At 34.4% G+C, this 12,707-nt stretch overlaps 1 protein-coding gene across 1 annotated transcript in view; it reads left to right on the top strand.

The window, feature by feature from the left end:
• LOC137806185 (mediator of RNA polymerase II transcription subunit) overlaps window positions 1-12,707 on the top strand; it is a 32,045-nt gene that overhangs the window by 16,745 nt on the left and 2,593 nt on the right. The window contains exons 10-18 of the mRNA XM_068606167.2: window positions 387-481; window positions 1,372-1,534; window positions 1,648-1,893; window positions 4,199-4,369; window positions 4,564-4,677; window positions 4,766-4,891; window positions 8,072-8,220; window positions 10,482-10,722; window positions 10,815-11,589. Of these exons, the coding sequence (XP_068462268.1) occupies window positions 387-481; window positions 1,372-1,534; window positions 1,648-1,893; window positions 4,199-4,369; window positions 4,564-4,677; window positions 4,766-4,891; window positions 8,072-8,220; window positions 10,482-10,722; window positions 10,815-11,589 (2,080 nt within the window). The remainder of the gene's footprint in view (window positions 1-386; window positions 482-1,371; window positions 1,535-1,647; window positions 1,894-4,198; window positions 4,370-4,563; window positions 4,678-4,765; window positions 4,892-8,071; window positions 8,221-10,481; window positions 10,723-10,814; window positions 11,590-12,707) is intronic.

Raw genomic sequence — 12,707 nt, 5'->3', positions numbered from 1 at the left:
ATGTTAAATGTGTCAAGTCCTGTGGCAGAACTTATAGTTTCTGGAAGTCATTGGGCTGCTTTTGATTATCATATATCTTGAGAAGAAGTCTTATGGACAAATAAAGTAGTTGATCTAGCTTGTTACAGTCAATTTGTAATGTTATATTAGTTTGGTGAAAGACAAGATGGACTACTAAAAGTCTAAAAAATTTGCAATATGGAGTTGTGTTTGTCACCTTTCCTTGTTCATCTTATAGAATCTAGCGTTGCCTAATTCTTATGCTTTTCCAGGCTTCATGATGTATTTTAGTCATTTTTGCTGCTTATTTGTCTTCATTTATTTAACCTTGTTTTTCCTCACTAACTGATACTATAATTGTCTCTTAAAAATGTGATTTATTACAGCATTTGGTACAAAGAAATCCTTCCTTGTTGAGCAAACCTGGGGTAACACTTTTAGTGCTTGAGATATTGAACTACAGACTACTTCCACTTTACAGGTGATTATATCTGTAGAGTTTAATATCATTTACTGTCAGCGTAAACCAATCCGAAACAGAAATCACTGTTGGTATGATTTTTAAGGTAATGATTATGAAAGTTGACACACTTACCGTACATGGTTATGGTTGTCTGTGATTAGGTAAGTGCAAAATTGCTTTAAACTGACAATGCGTAGGCTATTTTCTCATTTAAGCCATAGTGTATATTTTCTTCTGTAAGAAATATATATATAGTTTTTTAACTGTATAGATTTATTTTGTTTCCTGTGTGTTTGTGTTTATAACTAGTTTTAGAATTATGTTATGCTTTATTATCCCATCCAGGCTTTTGCCCCAAAATGTATCTATAGTTTCCCGAAATGGACATAGATGATCAGATATCTTTTACTTTGAACAGAACCAGACATTAAAATTATGTTTCATATTGTGAGAAAACCATGGTTGGGAGAATTCGAGAGAAGACAGGATTGAAAAAAAAAGTGTATAGTCGGTATTCTGAGTGTAGTCTGGGGTAAAGATGCATTTATACAGAGGTTAGCAAGGTGCATCACAGACCAGAGCGGATAGCACAATCATAGCTGGTATAACTACTGTCAAAAGAGAGGAAAGAGATATGCTGAAAACCATGTGTTCCAACTACATCACGGTCTCTGATTTATATAGGTTCATTGCAATAAATACAAGCATTTGTAGAAATTTTGTTCTTTTAAACATGATTTAAGACATGGCTACAAAATAAACTGTATAATAATTGTAAATATCTAATCAGATTTTCAACATATTACAACTGATAACATAATAAATAACAGCCATCTGTAGTAACTGCTGCCAGGTAAGCTTTTGCATGTAGCTATATTCTAAAATAAATATAAAATTTCCATTTGTAGGTACCAGGGAAAAAGCAAAGCCCTAATGTATGATGTTACAAAGATAATTTCGGCTATTAAAGGAAAACGAGGAGATCATCGAGTATTCAGATTAGCTGAAAATCTGTGCCTGAATCTTATTTTCTCACTGAGAGATTTCTTCTTGGTTAAAAGGGAAGGAAAGGTACTTGCTTTTTGGTCTCAAAGCTGGAAACTTTATGTTTTATTTTTCGTTTAAGCACTAGTAATCACTCTAAGCTAAGCAGAACTTGTTTTTATTTCCTGGACTATTTGCAGGGCCCAACTGACTTTACTGAAACTTTGAATCGAGTGACTGTTATAACTCTTGCTATCCTTATTAAAACTCGTGGGATTGCGGATGCTGAACACCTCCTTTATCTACAAAATATGTTGGAACAAATAATGGCAACTAGCCATCATACATGGTCAGAAAAAACACTACATCACTTCCCTTCTGTTCTGCGTGAAGCATTGAGTGGTCGAATTGATAAAAGAAGCCTTGATATACAAACATGGCAGCAGGTTTGTTATTCTAATTATATTACCATATCTATTACATGTTTTGTAGATCAAGAAAGAATAGAGCACATGATGGAGCCAAATTTTGGTTTCATCCTGCAGAATTGTTTGCTTCAAAAAAGTGTAGGGGGCTGGGGATAAATAAAACTTAATGGACATAAATAAGTTACCTCCACCATCAACCACTCAATGCAATTGTTATCTTGTTTAATCCCAAAGTTTATTGGACTGTGGGATTTGATTGCATGACAACATTCTCTATGACTAAAGACTCCACCATTGCATTGCAATTACACATACAACACAACGATGCTTCCACCATGAGCCACAACGACATCCACCATATTTATATGATGGATTCTTAGATTTCTTCCATGATCCTCCATCAATAACACTAATGCATCCGAGTATTTGATGAAATGAAAAATTGAAAAGGGAAACCTATGGTGGACCTATATTTCTCCATCCTTAGGAGCTTGTAACAATTTTGCATTTGTGCTCCTTTTAGTATATACATAAATAATATAGCATAATAAAGTAGTAATGACATTTTTTACCAATTGTTATTGTTGGATACCTCCCATCAAGTAGAAATATATGAACAAATTATAAGACATACGTGAGTGCAAACCTCACCTTACAACTCAGTTTTTTGTGGTTGAGTTAAACTTAAAGTTCACTTTCGAAGATGGTATCAAAGTCTATCCTATTAAGTTTTATTATGCCTATTGTGCCACCCACTATCCAATTGCTATTGGACCACCAATAAATATCTATTCTCACCCTCAAAATATTTAGTCCTCAGCATGACGGGTTGTGTTAGACATTCCACATCAACTAGAGATGTGACCAAAATATAGTATGTAAGTGGGTGTAAATCTCACCTTGAAAGCTATTTTGTGAGGTTGAGTTAGTCTTAAAAATTCACTTTCTAAGATGGTATCAAAGCCTATCCTAGCAAAATTTGTTGGGCCTATTGTACCATTCACTATTGGTTCCCTATCAAACAACCCATAGATATATGTTCCCACACTTGAAATGTCTAATCTTTGACACGAGAGGGTGTGTTGGAGACCCCACATCAAGTAGTGATATAACAAAATTATAGTATATAAGTAAGTGCAAATCTCATCTTGAAGGCTAGTTTTGTAAGGTTGAGTTAGACCTAAAATTTACTTTCTAAGAATTATTAGTACACAATGGTATTTTGGAGGGAGAAGTCTTAGAATTTGGGTTATGACTTAACTCAATCTTTCAAAATTGAATTGTAAGATGAGGATTGTCTTCAATTATGTACTTTAGTTTGGTCATATCACTAGTCGATAGTAATTCTTAAGATAGACTCTAATACTATTGTAGATTTGTGTTAGAGCTAAACAATTTTACAATTAGTTTGTAAGGCGAGGGTTGTCTCCCATTTATGTACTTTAATTTGACCATATATTTAGTGGTTGGCTTGGCATATGACTAGGCTAGGACTATAATTGTAGTCCATTTGGGATATGGGTTGACCTGACTTGTCACTTCTTTACTACTTGGCCTGTCAACTCGGGCTGCACTGCCTGGTTTGATACCTTTAGGAGCAAGATCTACAACAAGTACCGTTTAGGACAAATCTCTATGTAATGTAGAGCTAAACACGACCCTTCACACTGAACACAATTAAGGTGCTAGAGGCTGTGATGGAGGAAAACAAATTGGCCACAACTAAGGCAGTTTCCCATCTCCTATATATTGACCATGGTTAAACCATTGAATTGTAGACTAGTGCTTTTTCTAGTTCCATGACCAATCTGGTTTTAAAATAACTAGTCTATAGTTTATACATCTAAAACTAAGGTGAATGGATGAGTGCTACAAGTCAGCCAATGGTGTAATCCTGTGATTATAAGGAAGTCCTCCTTTTTTGGACTCTCCTTTTAATTAAATTGAATTTCAGAATGAGGTAAGAAGGCCATGTGCTGTCACAATTGAAGCCTAAAAGGATTTCATAAGACGGTAGATAAAAGCTTTTCATAAACTTAGCTTCTAGCAGAGTTTATCCTTGTCATATACCATTGTTTGCCAACATTATTATGTTCAAAATATGAAATTAAGAATACTAAAGCTGGCAGTTCTTTTTTACAGCTATATCTTGTTCCAACTGTTTCTATACTCTGATACTTTTTAAGTGAAACTGTAAAAATGATGTTGAATTAACTCTTGGTTGATGTAAAAAATCTTGTAATGTATTTTGTTAGAAATTCCTTGGATTTATATGCTGATTTTATTCTTTGATGTGTAAAATTAATATTTAGGACTTGTGCAGGCTGAAACCACTGTAATACACCAGTGCAACCAGCTTCTTTCACCATCAGCTGATCCTAGTTATGTTATGACCTATCTCGGTCATAGTTTCCCTCAGCATCGACAATATCTATGTGCTGGTGCATTGATATTAATGCATGGCCATGCAGAAAATATTAACAGTGGAAACCTGGTATTAATCTTTTAATTGCATGCTTCCCTTTTTACCATTACCCTTTTAAATTTACGATGAAACAAATTCATCTTTGTTATATAGAAATTTTTCTGTGTATTTCAATTCAAACTTATATTCTTTCTTGTATAGCTCTTTCGTTTCAATTTCTAATGTTCTTGCAAGTTGATTTAATGTTTTCTATATTTATATAGGGACGTGTCCTGCGGGAGTTCTCTCCTGAAGAGGTGACGTCTAACATTTACACAATGGTGGATGTTCTTCTTCATCATATGCAGATAGAGCTTCAACAAGGACACTCCTTACAGGTTAGTAATTGCTGTAATGCGGCTTAATCTTTTACTTGTATTGATTGGTGGCTGTATAGCCCTTTTTTTATATGCTTTCCCTTTACAGGACCTTATGTTAAAAGCTAGTGCAAGCCTTGCCTTTTTTGTTTGGACAAATGAGTTACTTCCTTTGGATATCTTGCTTCTAGCACTTATTGACCGTGATGATGATACACATGCTTTGCGTATTGTGGTATGCACATACAGTCAAACTCTTATCTTTGATTGTATATTTTTATCTTTCTCATTAACATTTTAAATCCCCGTTGGCCTTCCTTTCCAAAATTAATAAATAAAATAATGATTAAGAAAATATGAGTATGAGAACAAATTAAACTTGCTGATAGTTATATAGTGCATTTTTATTCTGTTGCTAAATAGTGTATTCATTTCTCCTCTAGATCTAGTTCCTTCTCTTTGTTTCATTGTTTTCCCTTTTTTATTCATACAAAATATGACACTGTAACATTGTTTAAAGTCAAGTGTTTATAATTAAATTTTGATTCACTTGAAATGTTTGAATATATGGGTAAAAAGCTTGAATGTATTAAACCAAACATTAAGTTGTATTTGTGTGTGTAATTAATGGAAAACTAATGTACACTGAGAAAAATCCAAAACAGCAGGGTGTGCCACCTATGGGAGCAGGCTACAATCAGTATAGAAGCTGAAAATAGATTTTGTGCTTTCAATAAAACATATAATATCAATGGATATACAATATCTGGTAGTAGATTGCCTGTTTATAGTGCATCTTGCCCAATCAACATCACAATAATCATATAGTAGAGCTTGGTCAAGGAGCTCTTTTATACTTGAATGTGAATCACAACATTCTAGTGATAAATATGAGGAGCCTGCATGAATTAACCAAGAACCCCAATTATGAAAGAAATACAAGGTAAAGGCAAGAACATAGTCCAATAATGCAGCAGAGAAGAACAACAACCAACTTAGGGTTTCAAATGAGAGAAACTGTGTTCAATACTAGAAGACTCACCAAATGGTGTTAGAACGAAGATCTGGGGGTGGAAATGGTTTAAGACTATGATAACAGTTAGATGGCACATTGCAGTATGTTGGTCGGACAAAATGGTCTCGAAACGAAGAACTGAGGGCATAAATGGGTTGAGAATGCTATGGTGACTCACATTGTTGTGTTTCGAGAAGATTCCAACCACTGAAGGTGGCACGTGAGGCACACATGCTAGGGCAGCGACAACAATTGGACGGAGCATTGCGGCGTGTTTGCTGGAATTTGGACGAGCGACCGCTAGGATTGGGTGGTGCTCCTCGAGACGCACCAGACACAACTGTCAAAAGACAAAACTCTGATAGTGGCAGGCAACGACGGACAAAGATAGGTAGATTGAGATCGATCCGCTCTAATACCAACATAAGAATAATACAAAGGAATTTGTAATTTAGAGATTGTGTCTTTTCCCTCTTAGCATCTCGTATTTATAACTACTTTAAATAGTCCATATACTACGTATACTTTGGGTAGACCAGATACAATGTATGAAAGGGAAGAGAACAAAATCTGAAAATAAAATTTATTTTAAGACTATTTAGTTTAATTTAATCTAACATAGGTGTATTCAAAAACTAGTTGTTGAAGATTTGTCATCAGTATGTTCTGAGACTTTGCATATTTTATTGTCTTTTGTCTAATATTTCCATGTAATACACATCAATGAATGTCTTTGATCAACTTGATACTTTTATAAAATAAAGTATTTGACATATCTTGCTTAAATTAGAACTTTTGCTATTGTATCAAAGAACATGTTTGCTTCAGAGGTATCAGTCTACACATCTTTGACTTATGTTCGGAGTATAACTATTTAGGTGCAATAGGTAGTCTTTTTTACTATAACAAGTACCTTGGTGAAGATCCTGAGACCTTTTATACTTTATCCATCATAGACCTGTAGAAAAACATTGTATAACAGAAAAACTACCAATTCGATGAATTCTCAATGCATTTACATCTCTATATAACTTGAGATATGTTACAGACCAATATTACAATGGTAGATGTAGAAGTAGAAAAATAAGGAACTTGATAATTATGTATTATTGGCAATTAAAAAGGAACCTACAAGAGGAGGAAACCTCCAATTTCCCAGAGCATAGCTGCCCTAACAAAATATTTGAAAAATAATGGAATTCCCATCCCTCTCTTCCGCATGAGTCTAAATAATAAAAATATTCTCTCATGTTTAACATCCTCTCCACTACTCATGCCACCTTAGCCTTATGATCGTCTCTCCACTACTCATGCTACCTTAGCCTTATAATCGTCTCTCCACTACTCATGCCACCTCAACTTTTGGATTTCTCTTTCTTCCTTTTACTTACATACACTCTCCATGCCTTAGGCATCTCATGCCCCTCATGGACCAATGGCTTGTTCGGCTTATTGGGGATCCCACATCAACTAGAGATAAGACTAATTTATAGTATATAAATGGGTGCAAACCTCATATTACAAACCGGTTTTGTAAGGTTGAGTTAGGTTTAAAGCCTATTTTCTTAAGACGACCCATAAACTTGTCGGGCTCTAGTATGGTATTTGAATATATTGATAAAAGGCTTGAGTGTATTAAAAAAAACACTCAGCTGTATTTGTATGAAACAAAAGGTCAAACTAAAATAAATTAAGAAAAACTAAAAAAGACTCCCACCTGTGGCAGCTGGCTACAATCAGTATAGAAGCTGAAAAACTACTTTTGTACAGACAATAAGACAAATATTATACTAAGCATAAATCTTGTTGAAATTGTGATTATTATTTTATGTATAACTATCGTGAAGCTGCTTTTTGGGTGTATGTATCTATCCCTAAGGACTGAGTGTTATAGGTTATAGCTATTCCTTGTATTGTACATTTCTATTTTGTATATATATGAAATAAATGATCTGAGAACACTACTCATTGAATTTTTATCACGTCTAATTTAAGTAATCTAAAAGAATTATGTGAAAATCAGTTCTCAAAATTCTTTCCCTTCTACTGGAGAAATGAGATTAACTGTCAGATTTCATAGTTGGGTTTCTCATGCATAGGTCACACTCTATAATATGCAATTTAGATTTCCTCCTGTTCTGCTTTAACGTTTCAGCAATATCATATTCTATTCACAAATCATTGAGTTGTGTTTCAATTTCTCTTGAAATGGATGAAAACTTATGTTGCAAGACACAGCATCTCAACAGCACATTATAGAAAGGAACCCGAGCATTAAACAAATCATCAATATTTAAAGGACATCATGGCAAATCATCTATTAGAATTATAAAGTAGGGGCAATTGAGCTTCAGTGTTGTTTTCATATTAAGATTAATCTTGTTATGGCAATGATTGCAGATTAGTCTACTTGATAGGCAAGAGCTTCAGCAAAGAGTAAAGCTCTTTTGTATGACTCGTGGGCACCCTGAACATTGGCTTTACTCGGGAATATTCAAGCGTGTTGAGCTACAAAAGGCTCTTGGAAATCACCTTGCATGGAAGGATCGGTACATTCTATTATAACAATGAGAAGCCATGAATTTTTTGCTTAGATTCAGCATACTCTTTTATTTTATTCATTGTGGTTGAGAAGAACATTGTTGAAAATGGATCTTTCAAACCAATAAATTTGAGTTATTTATGGTACGGACAAGCAGCTTATATTATTCATATATTTCTAAGAGTTAAAGACTCGTTACTTGAAATAAAATTATTGGAGACCTATAAATGCTCTTCTTAGCTGAAACATTAAAAAAGAATGAAAAAAAAGTAAGAGATTGATGATGATAATAATGGATGAATATAAATCTCTAGTAGAGAAGCTGTGTAAGTTTTTTCTTTTATTCAGTTCTTTGAGATTGTATCTTGTACTCCAGAATTTGTATAAACAAATAAAAAGCTTATTTGTAAATAAGAGCACAAAAGTTCAAGGTCATAGTACAATACAACCTCTAATTCCTAAAGTAACAAGAGAAAATAAAATAAAAGGTGATATAATTATAGAAATAAGGAACAAATCCTATATAATCAAGAATATCTATTATATATGTATTATTACTAACGTTTTTATTTATTCCCATATCTTGCCTTTATTATGTGAAGATATCAAATATCCTCTATTTATTCTTTTGATTGTTTTTTTCTCAATATTAATGAAGTATCCGTGTTGTCTCATAAACACAGTTTCAGCTTAATCTCTTTCCTTTAGTTTAACATGGTATCTAGAATCCTTTACAAAACCGTGTTGGCCTAGTACACTATTGTGCCTCTTATGAGTAAATACTGTAAGAGGAGAACAGAAAATAGGTTCTGTAATAGGACTGAATATTTTCTCGCCGTTATTAAGTTGTTAGCAGTTTTTATTCTGTGGTTAGCAGTTTTTAGCAGTTCTTGTCAGGGGCAAGCACAACTGCCTCTACTCAGTTATTAGTGCAGGAATAAAATAGGAGACAGGGAAAAGAAGGGGGGACAGAAGGATATAGCAGGGAGTTGGGAAGGGAGAGACCAAGCTCTTTGTGAATGGTGTGGTGTTTATTGTGTTGAACTGTTTTCAGTGTCTTATGTAATTTGGTGTTTCCACATCAGTTAATTGAATAAAGTTCAGTCCATATTTCTAAACCAGTTGGTTTCTATCATAGACCAGCTGTCTCTGGAAGATTATTTTTGGTGAACCTTTCTTCTAGGTTCGCTTTCATTGTTCCAGCATTGCCTCCTGCAAGTTTCCCAACGAAGTTTACAGTGACCACCATTCTCTCTTGGGCGCACAGGCGTCAATCTATCCAACCGTTCAAACATTGATGCAAACAGCCCATCCACATGTCCTCACACATGACTTTTCTCCGGGTCTCCCTAGGTTATTTTAATATTATTTTTCAAAATTTCAAGAAAAAATGTCTCCGGTGTTACATTAACTTCCAGAATAATTTCTCCCATCCTTAATAACCATATTGTTAGTATTAGGACGATGAATGGGTTTAACTATTCCACTTGTGCTTCTAAAATCAGGTTATGGTTAAGCTGGTTTGGTTACAAATCCCAACTCACTATAATTGCTGAATCTGTTACTACAAACAACATGATCAATGGATAAAGATTGATGATCAACCATATAGTCTTATTAAATCCACAATTCACACTCACTCAAACCTATTTTCCATCCCCATAAATAATTATAGAACCCAATGTTCAAATTATTTAATGGAACAATTAATACAGTTCAACTGACAGAGTAAAGAAGTCTCGTACCCTCCACTGAAGCATAAATTTCACATTAATCAATAAAGCTAATGGGAGTAGCCACGAACATTCTATTACCCAAATTCCACTACACCCAAACCCTTACTCTAGCTGACATTGAGTTTACTCTTACGCATAACTATTGAATGTACAACACACACAACAGATATGCAAACTGAAAATATGGAGAATAAAAATACACAGAATTTAATGGGATTCTCAATTAGTAACCTAGCTTAATACTCCTAAGAGTGTCGTGAAAACAAACTGTGTCAAAATTTGAATAGTAACTTACAAAAACACTCCCAAAATTCTTGTGGATAAGAAATAATTGTACAAGCTTAATAACGAATTCCATTCTTGTTTGTGCCTCTAACATTTTAGTTTGGAATGAGATAAATGAAACAGCTTTAACAAATTTCAAGTTTTTTTTTATTTCTTATTGGTATGTACTGTTGGGATATAATGCATCTTTCTGTACCTTCTCCGTGGAAATTGTATGGACTGATGCTGTCTGCAACAAACTTTCCAGGTATCCAGTGTTCTTTGATGATATTGCAGCACGTTTACTTCCAGTCATCCCCTTAATTATTTATAGGCTTATCGAAAATGATGCAATGGATACAGCTGAAAGAGTATTGGCCATGTATACCCCGTTGCTTGCTTATTACCCTTTAAGATTTACATTTGTTCGGGATATACTTGCATATTTCTATGGTCATCTTCCTGGAAAGCTTATTGTTCGAATCCTCAATGTACTTGATGTCAGTAAGGTAACAAACTTTATTTTCTCTTGCTTGCCTTCTTTGTTTTACTTGAAAATGGTCTTTTTCTGCAACAATTATTGAGGCTGTATTTCTTTCAGATTCCCTTTTTAGAGTCGTTCCCACTACAAATAAGTTTGACAAATCCAGTCATGTGCCCTCCTCTGGATTATTTTACAACTCTGTTACTGGGAATAGTGAATAATGTCATTCCTCCATTACATAACAATTCAAAATCTGGATCTATGGGAGAGGCATCAAACAATGCACAGCGTACTACACAAAGCAAGCCTGCAGTAGTATCTCAGTCTGGGCCAGCGAATGCTTCAGAGGGCCAAAAGGCATTTTACCAAATTCAAGATCCTGGAACATACACTCAGTTGGTTCTTGAGACTGCAGTTATCGAAATACTTTCCCTTCCTGTATCTGCCGCTCAGATAGTACAATCACTTGTTCAAATTGTTGTTAATATACAACCTACCTTGATCCAGTCCAGTAATGCTCTACATGGTGGTTCAAATAGTGTAGGGCAAGGTTCAGTGTTGCCAACATCACCTTCAGGTGGAAGCACGGATTCCTTAGGTGCAAGCAGATCAACTCCTTCAGTTTCTGGAATAAATACGTCTAACTTTGCTTCTCGTAGTGGTTATACATGTCAACAACTGTCTTGCTTGTTGATTCAAGCTTGTGGCCTCCTACTGGCTCAGCTTCCTTCTGATTTTCATTCACAACTTTACCTGGAGACAACACGTATTATAAAAGAGAACTGGTGGCTCAAGGATGGGACAAGGTCGCTTGGGGAAATAGACTCTGCAGTTGGCTATGCGTTGTTAGATCCAACATGGGCTGCACAGGACAATACCTCCACAGCGATTGGTATGGTTTGGCAGAGGGGTTTTATACTACTAAGCTGCTTGCTTCAATTTTGCATTATGTTTATAGTTCTATATTATTAATCTGTCTCTGATATTAAAAAATGTGACTTGTGTTTGAGATATTTTCTTATCTTAAATATTGATGTTTTGTATCTCAACAAAATGGATGTGCTTTATGGAACAAGGGTAAGCTGTAGTTTTGCATGTCGAAGTTCATGTGCCTCTAAAGATATTACTTTACACAAATCAGGGTAGAATAATTTATGTATGAAGTCAACCAATTGGGTAGAAGTCCTAGAAGATATTTCTCAGAAATTTATTTCATTGACTTGAGAATACTTTAATCTTTTGTTCTTGAATATGGACTACATAGCTTTTAAAATTTTCTTTTATTGTTTCTAAACATTTCATTTGTGAATTTGCTTTAATCAGTGAGTATTTTCTCAGCTGATGTATTATATATATATATATATATATATATATATATATATATATATATATTATAGCCTGTGACTCTTAGCCCTTAAGTTAGATACCTCCAGAAAGGCAGCTTTATAAAAGTTGTACAAAAAATAAGAAAAACTATTTTACACTCTTCAAGATGGAACATATAAATTGTATGTACCAAGCTTGGAATATATAAACGGAATTCTAGGCCTTCTTAAATTAAAGACTTAGTTAGAATATTTGCAAGCTGGTCATTAGAGTTGATAAATTCAGTACTATGTTCCCGGGACAGCAATTTCTCCCTAACAAAACGATAATTGGTCTATAGGTGTTTAGTTCTCTATGAAATATTGGATTAGAGACAATATGAAGTGCTGCCAGATTATCATAGGACAATTTCATCTGCTTAACTTTACAAAATTTCAACTCTTGAAGGATTTGTTTAATCCCCACAAGTTTGCAAGTGGCCAAAGCCATAGATCTATATGTAGCTTTTGCATTGAACCAGGCAACAACACTTTGTTTCTTTCTCTTCCAAGAAATGATATTCCCTCCGGCAAATACACAATATCTTGTGGTGGATGTTATGTCAATGGGACAACCAACCTAAGATTTGAGTATTTTCTTTGTTCTCACACAACAATTCCTGTTCTAGATCCTTTTTGACAAATT

The sequence above is a fragment of the Phaseolus vulgaris genome, chromosome 3 (assembly GCF_051622355.1).
Source record: "Phaseolus vulgaris cultivar YP4 chromosome 3, ASM5162235v1, whole genome shotgun sequence".
Taxonomy (NCBI): domain Eukaryota; kingdom Viridiplantae; phylum Streptophyta; class Magnoliopsida; order Fabales; family Fabaceae; genus Phaseolus; species Phaseolus vulgaris.
This window is presented reverse-complemented; position numbering and strand designations above follow the sequence as displayed.